This window comes from Scomber scombrus, chromosome 22 (genome assembly GCF_963691925.1).
Source record: "Scomber scombrus chromosome 22, fScoSco1.1, whole genome shotgun sequence".
NCBI classification, from domain to species: Eukaryota; Metazoa; Chordata; class Actinopteri; order Scombriformes; family Scombridae; genus Scomber; species Scomber scombrus.
The window spans coordinates 16,980,804-16,995,178 of record NC_084991.1 but is presented as its reverse complement, the minus strand read 5'-3'; the positions used below and the strand labels follow the sequence as shown (position 1 = coordinate 16,995,178).

The 14,375-nt window shown below is 39.1% G+C and overlaps 1 protein-coding gene across 1 annotated transcript; it reads left to right on the top strand.

Annotated features, from left to right (window-relative positions):
* The first annotated feature begins 10,150 nt into the window (after positions 1-10,150).
* wu:fc23c09 lies at positions 10,151-14,135 on the top strand. Its single transcript, XM_062443555.1, has 5 exons — positions 10,151-10,217; positions 10,550-10,846; positions 10,943-11,052; positions 11,494-12,413; positions 13,037-14,135. The coding sequence occupies exons 1-5, from the start codon at positions 10,151-10,153 to the stop codon at positions 14,133-14,135; spliced, it is 2,493 nt and encodes an 830-aa protein (XP_062299539.1).
* The last annotated feature ends 240 nt before the right edge of the window (positions 14,136-14,375 follow it).

Below are 14,375 nucleotides of genomic sequence, written 5' to 3'. Positions count from 1 at the left end.
GAATGAAAATGTTGTGAATCCTTAATGAGGGTAAGTGTAAATTAAATGACTGCCCCTGAGTTAAAAAGCTCACAGTAATTTTGAACTTCACTTATTTTAAGAAGGAAATAAATTGGAGATTCTTATCTGCTGTAACCCTGCAGGCCTGAGTTTTCGTTAGACTGCAGTCCTTCGCTGACATGCGAGGTAAATTTTGTTTTACCTCAATGTGAAAGTGATTTGCCACAGGCAAACTGCCTAGTAAATCTTCCACCCCAGTTTGTGAAACAGGATTCTTTCATTTATTAATCTTTTCACATGTCAGCGCATGTCTGCTTGGCACAGTGCCATTAATATCATCCGAATTTTCTTTCTTTCTTCTGATAAGATAACACAGAGTGATCTCACAGTAATCACTTATAACGTTTTCATATTCAGTTTTTAAATCATACATTGTAACAGAATACAATTACACAACACTGTGAGAGGAACCGTCTTGTTTATTTTAATCTGTATTAGGCCTGCAAATAAAGATAATTGACACTAGTGATTAAACTACTAAAAAAAAAAAAATGCCAGAAATTAGTTTAAAAAATCACTTTCTAAGCTGACATCTTCACATCTCTTGTTTTGGCTTGTTTTCATATTTTATTAGCTGGAACCAGTTATTGTCAAATACTATTTATACAGACATTTACATGTACATATTTATATATTAAATCTGTCCTTTTGGCAGATAGTTATGAACTGTGTGTACTATGAACTGAGTGAACTGTGTCAGCTGTATCATCATGCTGATGGTTTTCATATCCACTGATTCAGAATCACCCACCACTTCGCCTTGTCAGCATATCGTACTGTCTGTATATGCTTGTGTATTTTTCCACGTTCATGAACATTAAATTGTGACAAATAGCAGTGCGTGCTGAGTCGATGTGTGTGTGTGTCTGTGTGTGTGTGTGCGTGTATGTTTGTGTGTTGGAGAGGTTGCTGGCATGTTTCTCTTCCAGTGTGTCTGTCTGTAATTACAAGAGTGTTCGCACATGTTTTTTAAGTAAGCAAACCTATGCAGTTTATTGCTTTTTTCTTTACCACATCACAGAAGCTACCTAACTCCTACTTCATGTGTTCTTCTCTTCACAGGCCACGTTGTTTTCTGGAGAAATAGCGATTGAGATTTCGTAGGAAGTGTGACCTCCAGAGGAAAGGGGGGCTGTGTGTCATGTTCTCATAAAGCTGCTTTGATTGAGTAATTACAGGATGTATCTGAGCATGAAGCCCAGCACACAATGTACTCTACACCCACAGAGGTGAAACATTTAAACAAAATTTAGACTTAAAGTTATGCCTGTCTGTGCGTGCGCACACACACACACACACACACACACACACACACACACACACACACACACACTCTTGTTTATCACCCATAACAGTTCCTCAAACATTATTTTCTCATCTGCCGACCTCACATCTAGCAACCGCATGCGTCACAGCTACTGTAAAACAAACACTTATTATCCCCAAGAGATGTGACTCAAATCCCCCCAGTAAGCCCACTCAAAGCCCTGGAAAGGCAAGTTCTGCAGTGGCGTGTCTCAGCCTGCCAAACATAAAGCCGACAACATCAATAGAGAGAAGTCACCACCTTTTTGTTGTCGCTCAAAACAGGCATGGTTTTCACGCGATGTGGAAAGTTCGAAGGATCCCAAGAAGCGTGTACATGCAGGTCTTTTATTGGCTGAAACACTCCGACATCAGGGTTCATACCTGTTTTTGTCGCCTACTTTCATGTCTTACTGATTTTTGTCTTTTGTTTATTGTTGTAATTTTTTTATTTGTTTATGTAATATAAAGAAAAATACTGAGAGCGCTGAAAATAGAGATTTGTTCCCTTTCAGGGCTGTTTCTTTGTATTTCTAAAAAGGTCAAAGCTAATAGGGTAAAATGCTGGAATTTACCAAAGACAGGATTTGAGGAACATTAAAAGCTTGCCATGCAAATCTGTCTGGAAAGAGGTTAAAGCTTTTAAAAGTGGTTCCTTTAAGTATGATTAGTCTCTCCCTGTTGGAAACATGAGCTGAAACCTCTCTCCTTAACTTCTCGCATGTTTTTTCACAGCAAACTTTCTCATAATCCTTTCTGCTGTCTCTCTCTCTCTCTGTGTGTGTGTGTGTGTGTGTGTGTTGTGTTTTTCTCCCCCATTCACTTCCTGAAAGCGTGGCTTGCATGATTGGTCGGAAGAGGTGGAAAGTTGGCCAATGGCAGGGCAGTTGCCAGGCAGCCTGTACCTTGTTTGGAGGCGGCTGGAGGCTCGCACAGCTGTTCCATTGAAAAGCAGCAGGACATAATAACAAGGGCCCCTCGCCATGCTCTCACACACACACACACACACACACACACACACACACACACACACACACACACACACACACAGTTCTTTTCAAAAACTCCAAGTGAGAGGACTATTAACCTCATTGGGTTTTGTTTTTTTTTTGTTCGGTTTTGTTCTCTTTTCTTTTCTCACTTCTCATTTTGAATACCATGATGTGACAGAGGGGAAACACCTGAAAAAACCCTTTACAGACCATATAACACTGAAAATTAAGTTCATTTTCTTTTATAGGACTCTTAAATCTTGATGGGAAATCCTTTAGAGTAAAGAGCATCAAATTGATCTGCGTCATAAAGTTTTTAAAGGAAAACATTTTTTGAAACTCCCTTTATATTCATACAAGTAGTTGTTTGTCTCTTGTGTGTTTTTTTGTGAATATTTAACCTTCATGGACCAACATTTTACCACCTTTTAAAATGACAAGGTTGGCACGTTAAAGTAATGTTAACATGTTAGCAGTTGCTTTTCAACACAGTCAGCAGAAACATGGCAACATTAGCATTCATTTGGGGTTGTGTTTCTGACCACTTGGTGAATGTCTTTTAGCTTTGTTTTGGTCTCCACCATCTGTCGAGGGAAAAATGTTTTCACAGAAAACAACAGTAACTAAAACAGAAAAGCTTTGCACCCGAAAACGAAAACAATGGGAGTGGATACAGAATCGGGTGATAATTCTCTGTGAGTTTTGTCACTCAGAGCGATGCCTTTGTCACTACATTTAGAAATTCGATCCACTGTTAATAGAAAATATTGATTAGAGTGCTTAAGGTCTTTTCGTGACAAAATATATCAGTAAAACAGTGGCAGTAGCGTGATTGTCATGCTGTACTGAATGACCCATATCACCCAGCAAAACATTGTTTGTCCATCTGTCCCTGTGCCCTGCTGTAACAATGAAAGCCCTGTGCACACCCTCTCCACCCACATATTTCACACTTGTTGCTTCTGCAGATTGCAAAATAGTGAATTGAGTGAATACATGCTGGAGTGGAGAATAAAAACAGAAGTGAGAAGATGCAGAATTTAACAGACCAGTTGATCGACTGCAATATGCTGCGCTGACACATGCGTCATGTAGCATATGGTGAGCTTTTCTTGGCTGATAGCATCAATAATCAGCTAAGCATACACACACACTCACGCACACACACACACACACATAGAGCTATATTACCATCATGCTCTAAATTGAGATTTCAACCAGATATGAGTCACTCCGAAGGAACAATAGAGTAATTTAAACGACAAAAGAAGCTGCTCTGCTACAGCGCTTCAGTATTGCTCCTTCTTCTGCACAATATGTGGCAGCCAAATGTCAAAGCTGTCTCAAATTGTTGCTTTTACCCTCCTATTCCCATCACAGAGAAAAAGAAATAATGGATCAGTTGTCTTCTCCATGGGAAACGTCAATTGCGAGGGTGTTTGTAAAGGCTCGTACATGTGAGCCTGTGAGCGATCAATATGCCCCCTAATGTGTATTCCTCAAAGACAGGGTCCATTTTAGAGATGAGGCTTCTTAGCACCGACCGACAGGAAGATAAAATAACCACAAAAAAATATGCAGCTTCCCTGTCATTGTCTGGCTGGTCATTTCTGACCTGAACTTGTTTTGATCAGTTTGTCCTGGCCGAGGATGTGATGTTTATGAGGAGCTGACTAACCTGCAGATTAGATAAGCTTCATTAGCACCAAAGGAATAACTTTTATTCCAGTTTCTGCCTTTGAATTAGAGGAGCTGCTCTGTGAAACTTCAAAGCTAAGTGTAAAAGCAGCCTGAAAGCTGGTATAACTGTGTTTTTCTGCTTAAAATTCCTGTTTTTTTCTCCTTTTCCAACCTTCCTCCCTTCTTGATCGCTCTTTTCTCATAAGCTTCTCACCATGTTTAACTTACTGACACTTAAGAACTCCGTACTAAAACAAAAACACAGGTTTAATTTGGTGAAGCTATTCTAGGCAGGGTTAAGACAACATGGCGTTACAGACTGTTGTGGGGCCTCTGCTTATGATGACTCCTACAGTCTCTGGAGCAAAAGCAGGGAAAATATTTGGATGTTCTTAGAAAGAAAAGTATCCAAAAGTTTCTGCACTTCCTGCCTCTCTTTTATTCTCATACGAACACATTTATCTTTTTTTTTCTTTCCACATTAGCTCAGCTTGACATCAGGGCAAGTGAGCAAAGTCTGGCATTTTGTAAACAACAGTTTGGCTGTTCATTAACCTCCAAAAACATAGTCACCAAATATTAACCATCCTGGACAGTGTCAGGTCTCCATTTGGCTGCCAAATACCTTTGACCTGGAATAATCAGTGTTTGTTAAAGTTTACTTTTTTCTCACTTGCCTAGAACTATTAATACATAAAGTGAAAACTGTTGAGGGATGAAAAATGGATCCATAGAAAATCCTGAATTAAATGATCTGCACATACTGTACATTGTAAAAAGGTCAGTAAATGTTGACAGATATACTGTGGGAAAATACTTTATTATTGGTTTGACTCAGTTTTTAGATACATAGTGATACTGGTGTTGTTTCTGTGGAAACTTTACGCAAAACCTCACTTTAGACATGATAACATGATTAATATGGATAGGAAGGGTTAACATAAGGCTGAAAGTCCATTTCCATTGTGTGTTGTTTTCCAGTGAACAACCCACAAATGCTGGGTCGACGCTCTCGGCCCGTAAATTGATCACAGTCTGTGACCTTTGCCCTTGTTAACCTCCTGCCGCCGCCGCTACTGCCAGCAGACAGGCTCGGAGCAGATGGGATAGTTTGGGGGGGAGGGCTTATTCTTGCACAGCCTTGTTGTCACTCAAGCTCTATCCTCTTCTTGAAAACACACTGCCTACATTGTATTTCCCACTACCTCATTTTACTCTTCCATTTTTCAATTTTTTACCTGGATTTATGGCCTCTGGTTACATAATAATGATGCCTGGTCTGTTTATCGTAAATGAGATTGTGTGTTCCTCCAAAGAAAAAACCCCAGGGCAAGTGGTGTTAATGTTTTCATCAATTATTTGTCTAATTACCATGAGCTACGTCGATACAAGCTACAGAAGCCCTATGGTACACACACCTTTACTCACATTTACTCCTTCATTTCCAACAGTGGACACATACATATGTTCATTTAGACCAAAACCTCATGAAGATTCCTCACTGTACTGTGAGGCCACTTACCTGCCCTGACCTTTTTTTGGTGACAAACATATGACACATACCTCGTTTGAAGTTTCTTCTTCAGCACTGAGATCATTATTTGTCCAGGGAGACCATTGGATGGGGCTATGAATGGGTTGTTATTTTCTGTCCAAGCAGCTAAAGCCAGAGGGTTTTTTGTATTCTTTTTTTGCTTAAAATGACTTAAAACCCAAACCTTAGGCTTTAACCACATCCGTAAACCTCACCAGAGACCCTACACTAATTCAAATCTGTGACCTAGTTAGAAAAAATGATTAGTCTTGAATCATTTAAAGTGATTTTCCTTACATCTGGGGCTTTGCCACAGAGTGAAAAAAAACTACAAGGGTAAGGGCAACTGGTGAGGCTGCTGGGCAGCTGTCAGGGCATCTGGATGCACTGGGGAACAATAATTCAACTGTAGAAGTGATTTAGCTAGAAGGCAGAAGTCCAGACAGACAGACTTTATATCACAAGCTTTGTCTGTAAAAGGGATTTTTGAAGCTGTAGATGAGGTATCAAAGCCCGAGAGACAGAAAGTGGTTGTTTTACCAAAAAGGATCAGTCATACAAGGGGAGTGATGTTCTCCCCTAGTGTCTCTCTAAAACATATGTGTATCATTATTTGTGGTAAAAGGTGATAAAATGGCCATTTAAAGGCCTTCAAAGTAACTAATGAAATAACACATGGAAGACAATGTGGTATTTTACCCTTAGACAGGTGCAGGTCTAAGAAGAGACCACCCCCCACCTCTCTGCTTCCTCCATTATTGCTGTTTTTCACACCTCCTCTCCTATACATTACGTCACCCTTAACAGGAAATGAGATGCCACCGCACAAGGTGTTAAGAGACTTTAGTGTTCTTCTTATGGGCTTTTATTTCTCCTTTTCCTGACATTAAGTATTTATGTGTTATGTTTCCTCTTTCAAAGGTCCAAGAAAACAGAACTGATTTTGCACAGACAAACATTTAAGCCCATCTGCTATATTTTCCCATGCAATGTAATGCAATACCAGGCTCTCTCAAGGCAACTGATGTCCTCATGTGTAGGTATGTGCTGCCTCTGTGTGGCCTTTTAAGATATTGCGCTTCAATTTATTTTGACATATCTTGTTTTGCACACTAGATGTCAGCATTGAGAACATGCATTTGTGTGCGCGTGTGTGTGTGGGGGGAAGGATAGCAAGAAGCAGTGTTATCTAACCGCTGGCTAAAACAAACAAACAAACAAATAAACTGTTTTTATATCAGTCCATGTTCCAGATTTGAAGGGTGTCTGCGTTTTATTCAACAAAGTTATTACTCAGTAAACCTGCTTCTTGGAACCAGCCCTTGCATGTTTGTACAAATATCCAGCTGAGACTCATTTTACAACACAATAAATGATCTATTTGTCTCATTAGACTCATTATTTTTCTTTGTTGCAACATATTCTGACCCAAAGCTATGAGGATGAAGTTTACTTAAAATTTTGCAATTGTTTGTGTTGACTTGTGTGTATTGCAAGATCTTGCATATTTGTGTTTGTGATAAAGATGCACACATACACCCATCAAAATGACAGAATGAGACCTTGGGATAATCAGAGAGGAATGCTTGGCCTTGTGCGTAAGCTACAATGATGCACGATGTGACAGAAACAGAAAAGAACACGCAGACTCCCTTGAAATCTGTGACGTTAAAAAAGAGCATTTGATTGCTGGAACTAAACATCCAGTTTTCCTGTTGACGTAAATCTATATAAATAGCGCAGCTGAGGAAGGAAAGAAACAAAATGTCAAAATATCTGACAATGTTCTTTTATTCTTTCCATATTTTTAAAAGATGGATTTTGTAGCGCCAGATAGAAATAGAATGAATAATTATGGAAGATCGCAAGGATAATACATCTAATTTAAGGATGACAGCAGATCAACCTCCATAATTTAGGTGTATGTGCGTCACCATGGGTCTTGCAGGTCAAGCAGATACTGGATGACTGTGGTTTGTCCTAACTCCGACTCACACAGAAGTGTAATAACATCAGCTGGTGGAAACCAACTGTAGAACAGAGGCTCAAAGATCAGTTCGTGTGGAAGTGGCCAAGTAAACTCAAAAGTATGACAGCGTGTGATCTTTAACAAGAGCTTAACTTGGAAAATTATCTGTTGCATGAAAACCAAAAGTACAGACATACTATTTGTAACTTCAGCTTGAACAATACCAGACTTCCTGAAGACACTGGAAGATATAAAAGGTTGAATAGAAACCAGAGCAACCTTATTAATGACAACCATCTGGGAGGCAAATATGTTCTGTTTGAATGTAATGTAATGTACGAACAATGATTATTTAAACCGCTCATTTATGTTTAAAGTAATTTTGTTATTACTATCAGATAACCCAGAAGTTATTTGTAAATTAGGTGCATTTGTGAAGAATGTCCTTCCTTTGTTCAAGTAACATTGTACTTTAGGCATACTGTGTGCTATTGTTCTGTTATTATTGTTTTACGATTGTGCGCCATACCAAGTGATCATGGTCTTCAAATCAATCAAAATATATTAAATGAGAAGTACTGAATGATAAACATCTGGTGAATATAACTCTAAGTCAGAACTTGAGCTAAAAGTATTGTAATTTGACAGAAAATTAATCAGCAGAGCTATTTAGATCATCAGTTATTAATTTCAGGCATGTTTGAAGAGAAAATGGCAAACTTTTATTTGGCTGTTTTTCATTGTTTTTATCATAATTAAATATCTTGAGCTCTTTGATTAATGGTTATACAAAACAAACAATATCTAAAGATGTCACCTTGGGCAATGGAAAATAGTAATTTCACATTAAATAGACTAATTAATCAATCAGTTGAGAGAACATTGATGAATAACTAAAATAATCATGAGTTGCAACTCTAAGCAGAACTCTTTGAAAACCAGACCAAACAAGTCAAGAAAACATGTTGTTTGTCTAATACAGTCATTGGTCTTTGATAAGTCTTGAGATAAAGCTTGTTTAAGAATCCAAGTAAAGGAGTCGGAAAAGTACAGAAAAAGAACATATGAAACATTCACTACCAGAAACTAATTTCGTTTAGATTAGTCATTAGAATCGGTCGGCCCCACACTTCCTGAAGTACAGAAGAATATTAGCATACGAGTCAAAGGCTAAGCAGTTTTCAGGAACTACTTGTCACCCCCATATAACCACTGGGATGCTAATGTCTCCCCAGAGCGGAGCAAACAGTAGCCACTGTAAAAACCAACCGTCACCTCTGACCCCTCTTCCCAAAGTTGCCCGTCTTTCCCGCTATTGATCCTTCAGATTCCTCTGACGTTGAGGGTAAGTGTGAGAATTCTCTTCCAGATAAAGGCATTTGAGGAGTCATTACCTATAGCTCATCCAGAGTGTGTGTGTGAAAATTCTCCATGCAGAGACACAGTGAAATGGACCATTAAAGTCATCTATTGCTGGTGGTGTTGGCGGTGTGTGTGCGGTTCAAAGGTTGTCCCATTTCTTCCTCAGTAGCTTTTAACTCCTCTGATTTCATACAGAGAGGCAGGTTTGGGGTCAACTGGATAACCTGACGGATGCAGGAGCTTAGCTTTGAAATATGAGGAGTTACACATCAGGTAAGCAGCGCTCATAAATCAAGCTGATTGAACAATGACTTTGATGTGTTGTCTGTGAAACCTCTCATATATTTAACATTTATTTGAATTATTTCCTAATATTGGGGTGTCCCACAAACCCCACTGCTGTACTTTCTGAAAATACAGTAATAATTGCATAATCAACCTCCTTTTCTTGTAAAAATCATGTGCAGTAGAAAAGCATTGAAATAGCAACCCTTCCGTTAGACACAAATCGAGCTTTGATGAAGTTGATAAAATACAGATGTGACCAAAAGCATTGTGATTACATGAAATAAGGACATATTTCATGTTGTATATGATATATAGGCTATATATGTTTCTGTATTTCTTTTTGTTTAGAATTTGTCAGAGAAAGAAATGTACGGTATGTTACATGTTAGGGGGAAATGGGTTCCAGAGAGGTCAAACATCCTATTAGATTTCTTCTAAACAAACTTGTAAAGATTCAGTAATCCAAATAGACTTATTTGGGATTTGGGAGGGCATTGATGCCTAATAAGTACCAACATCCATTACTGAACATACATTGTATATTTGTATTTGCTTACACCTGGGGTTTCATTGCTCAAACAAAAGTAATATGACACTCTTTTTGCAGTGGACTACTGAAACGTATAACTAAACGTAACTATACGTCAAGTCATGAAGTATCAAGGTGACATACAACATTAAGTGTGTTTTGGTAAAAGTGCGTACGTGCGTGTGTGCGCTCAGCCTAATTACTTCTAACAGTTACTTCTGTCTATCTGTACTTCTGCTTTCTGACCTTTTTGAGGTACCGGGGTATCCAGGATGCAAACCATTAAAAAATAGTCAAAAACTGCTTCAAGGCTTTGTTTTAAAATATTTGTTTATACAAAAAAGGCTGTTCTTTATAAGCATATTCTTATTCTATTATCATCTTAAACACTCTCTCGTGATATTTTTTTTTTATGTCTTTCAACAGATAAAATGGAAGCACTTACACTCCTGCTAATGCTCTTTACAGTTTCTGGATATTCATATGTCTTGCAGCCTGGTAAGTGCCACATTGAGGCTATTTAACATTCAGTCATTGAGAATCTTGTTTTAGAAATAAAGATATAATCTGTAATTCATTCCAGTAACAACATTCCTATAATAAATGGGCCATAAACACTTCCATGCAAATTGTTTCAAGGGCCTTCAAAGTGAATACTAACTGTTGTAATGTCAACATGTTACTTGTTTACAACATTTTTAGGATTTTTGGATTAAAAGTAAAAAGAGTATAATCAAAAGACCAAAAATCGGTCTGTTCTGCAGAATTTGTGATTGGTATCAATTAGAAAGTGAACTGTCTAAGTGTTTGCTATCTGTATTGTCCTTCAGGATTGACAGTGACACAAATAGCTGGGCTGGACAGAGCTGAGCTGGGAAGGGAGCAGCTGAGAGATGACTCTTTATCAGTGGAAGAGAAAGAAATGGCTGTCAAGTCCAGTGAGGGAAGGAAAACTGAGGAAAAACAGAGGAGTGATGGACTGACCCCAGAGACGAACCCTGCGAGAGAGCCTGTCAAGAGTGAAATGCCTGTGGAGGAAAGGAAAAAAGAAGAAGGGTTGACCCCAGAGACAGACCCAGAAAATAAGAAGATGGAGAAACAGAGCAAGGATAAAATCACTAAAACTAGTAATATCCCAGAAATCCTAGACAGAAATCAAGGGAATGAGACAGTAAATGAGAGAAGACTGCCTTCTGAAACATTTTCTGATCGTGTTATTTTAGGAGAAGAAAGACAACAACAGAAATACTCTACAGCTGACATGTTGGAGGTTTTAGATAAGGAGGTTGAAGTGCTGAGGAAAGAGGATGGACAGAAGACAGAGATAGCTGAGGTGAGCAGGACAGTAGCAAAAGCAGTCCTGACTGATAACACAAAGAAGTTGAAGCTAGAAAAAACAGTCAGTCATAATACAAGGAGACAAAAGAAAGGAGAAGATGATGAGAGAGATGAGAAATTTAAGAAAAATGGTGAAACGGAAAAGAGCAAGCAAGAAATAATGGAAGAGGAGAGAGAGAGCAAGCTGGTTGCAGGGATTAATCTTCATGAGGTGATTAGAGGACATGCTCAAGAAGAAGGAGAAAAGATATTGATTTTAAAACAAGAATATGTGAATGTTGAACATGAGGATCTAGAGAATAGTGAGGGAAATAAAAGAGGAGAGGAAGGGGAGGACATAAAAAATGCAAACTATAATGACTTAGCAGAAAGAGAAAAGGAAGATTACATAGTATTTAGCAATTTCACGCCTCCTTTAAGTACGTCCTCTGCTCAGCTGGGGAAAGAATCAGTGATTCCTGACACAATTCAAATTATCACTCTGTCTCAAAATCCTCCTCCTTCTGCTCATCATCATAATGTCCCACCACCGCTTCCGCTCACACCCACACAAATTCCTCCAGTCTTCTCTCACCCTCCCACTCCTTACACCAAAGTTACGCCTCGGTTCCTCCCTCCGTCCGTCACTCTTCCCAATCCTACAAGAATCAACCGCATCTTATTCTCAACAGTGTCTCCTGACGAGGTGAAGACTGTCTCGCTCATTGAAGAACTCCTCACTAAGGTGTTAAAAAGTCCTGGGCATCATGTCGAGCAGAATGAACTGGAAGTGAAGGCTAGCCCAAGTTTAGAAGATATAATGGTCAAAAATATATTGAAGAAACCTGCACAGAAGGACCCACAAACCACACATAAAAGAGAGGACATTGTAGTTAAACCAATAGAGAGTGAATTTATCTCCAAGGTACAAGGAGCAACACCAAAACCCAAAGAGGCACAGTTTATTACCAAAGATTTAAAAACCAAAGAGACAAATTCTACACCAAATGAAAATAATTCCACAGCTAAACCAGTCAAACTCACACATAAACCAAACACGACTCAGTCCACAAGCAAGCCCAAAACTGTTAAATTAACGGAAAATGAAACGAAACTTACAGTGAAGCAAAATAAAGCATCTCCTGCCCAACCACAACTGTCTAAAGTGCAGATGACAACGGCCAAAACACCTTCAATGAGGCCAATGAAAATCAACAGAGGCAGTAAAAACAAGACAATTAAGAAGTCCAGGGAAAAGCAGAGGAAAAAGGACAATAAAACCCAAAAGCCAACAAAAATGAAGGCAGTTACCACACCAACACATTTTCCTTACTTTTTGGACAACTACTGTCCTCCTGATTGTGCCTGTTATGGAAGGTAAGACATTAGGTATGTTGTACAAAACTTCATAAAAAACTTGGTCAAACTCAGTATTTGCTGAAATAAATTGAAAGTGTGACTATTGCTTAAATTACTAAATAAAATTAAAACCACTGGTTTAATGTCTCCAATGTGAGAATGTGCTGCATTGTTTAGCAGGTTCATATATTTAAATGGGATAATTTGGGGTTTTGGACCTGAGCTAAAGTTTCACACTCTCTTGGACTGTTGAATAAAACTAACTCTAAGCTCTGGTAACTTTCTATGGGCAATTTTCTGATATTTTACATAATATTACTAAATAATTAGTTGATTAAAAAAACATTAATTGATTTAATTGATAATAAAAGGACAAGTTTGACATTCTTTTACAGAATTGATGAGAAGATGGAGACATTATAGGGGTATCCATCTTCTCATCTAACACTCAACAACAAAGCAAATAAGCTTATCTCATAAAATGTTAAACAGATTTTTTTTAACAAATTTGATAGCTGCAGTTATGTTTGCATATCTGTTATGGTATTATACTATTTGTAACTGGGAGCACTGGTTTGAGAAAGTTTGAAGATCTTTCAATGTGTAATGTATCTTTAGTCTCATTATGTATTGTTTTTCAGAGTGGTCCAGTGCTCAGACAAAGGTGTGGATAAGGTTCCTTACGGTATCCCTTATAATGCCCGCTACATCCTCCTGATGAATAACCACATCGAGAGCATCCAGCTGGACCTGTTCAATGAATATGTCTCTATGGAGTTCCTAGTGTTGAGCAACAATCGCCTTACAGATGGTGCCATAGAAGGGGCCTTTGAGGGGGTCCCAGCTCTGAAACGCCTCTACCTGGATAAGAACTTCCTAGAGAGTGTGCCAACTGACCTTCCAGTGTCTCTTGAGGAGCTTCGTCTGGACAATAACCAGCTTAGTGTGATGTCAGAGGCAGCCTGGGCCCGGTGCCCTGGTCTCTTGGTTTTAAGTCTCAGCAACAACAGCTTGGGGAATGGATCCGAATCTCTCCCTAGTGCAGTGCTTTCTCCTCTGTGCCACCTGCGCACACTGAACCTGGATCACAACCAGTTAACCTCAGTCCCACTGGGGTTACCACTATCCATCAAGGAGCTGTACCTAAAAGGTAACCTCATTGAGCAGTTCCGTGGAGGAGCCTTCAATGGGATATCAGAGCTGGTGGTGTTAGATCTGAGTGCAAACAGACTGACAAACAAGGGTATTCTCAGAGATTCCCTCCTCAATGCAACTCACCTGGAAAGCCTCAACTTAGAAGGGAACAAACTAAAGCAAGTGCCACAACACCTTCCCCTCTCACTAAAAGCATTAAATCTCGAGGGCAATCTCATATTTTCCATTAAGAAAGCGGCCTTTAGCACCTTGAAAAACTTGGAACATCTGGGCTTGGCAAGAAATAAGATATCCAAAGTGGTACCAGGTGCATTCAGAACACTGCCCGTCCTGCACCAGTTAGACCTGTGTCACAACATGTTGCGGCACGTGCCCAGACAGCTGCCACAGGGTCTGCACTCTGTGGCACTCACCCACAACAAGATTCAGTCAGTGCCTCGTGATGCTTTCTGCTGGGGCAATAAAAGTTTGGGTCTCAGCGGTCTCGTACAAGTGCAGTTGGAACAAAATTTAATTGATATGGGGAAGTTGGATGCACAGGCTTTTAGATGCTTAAGGGGATTCCAGGTGGTGCACTTCTACTGAGCCACTGAACCAAAACAACAACAAAATATACACTATTATATTGCTAGGACTATATATGCCCACACATATATATATTTATGACTCCTTTACTTTGTAAGCCTCATCCATGACCTGTAATGAATGTAATTGCTATGCCAGAAACCAACTGCCTAATGTGGTAAAAAAATATTGCTTTCAATTTATTTTATGTAACCCGCCCACTGCTCACTTTCAGACTACTTTTACAACAATAGTTCTGTT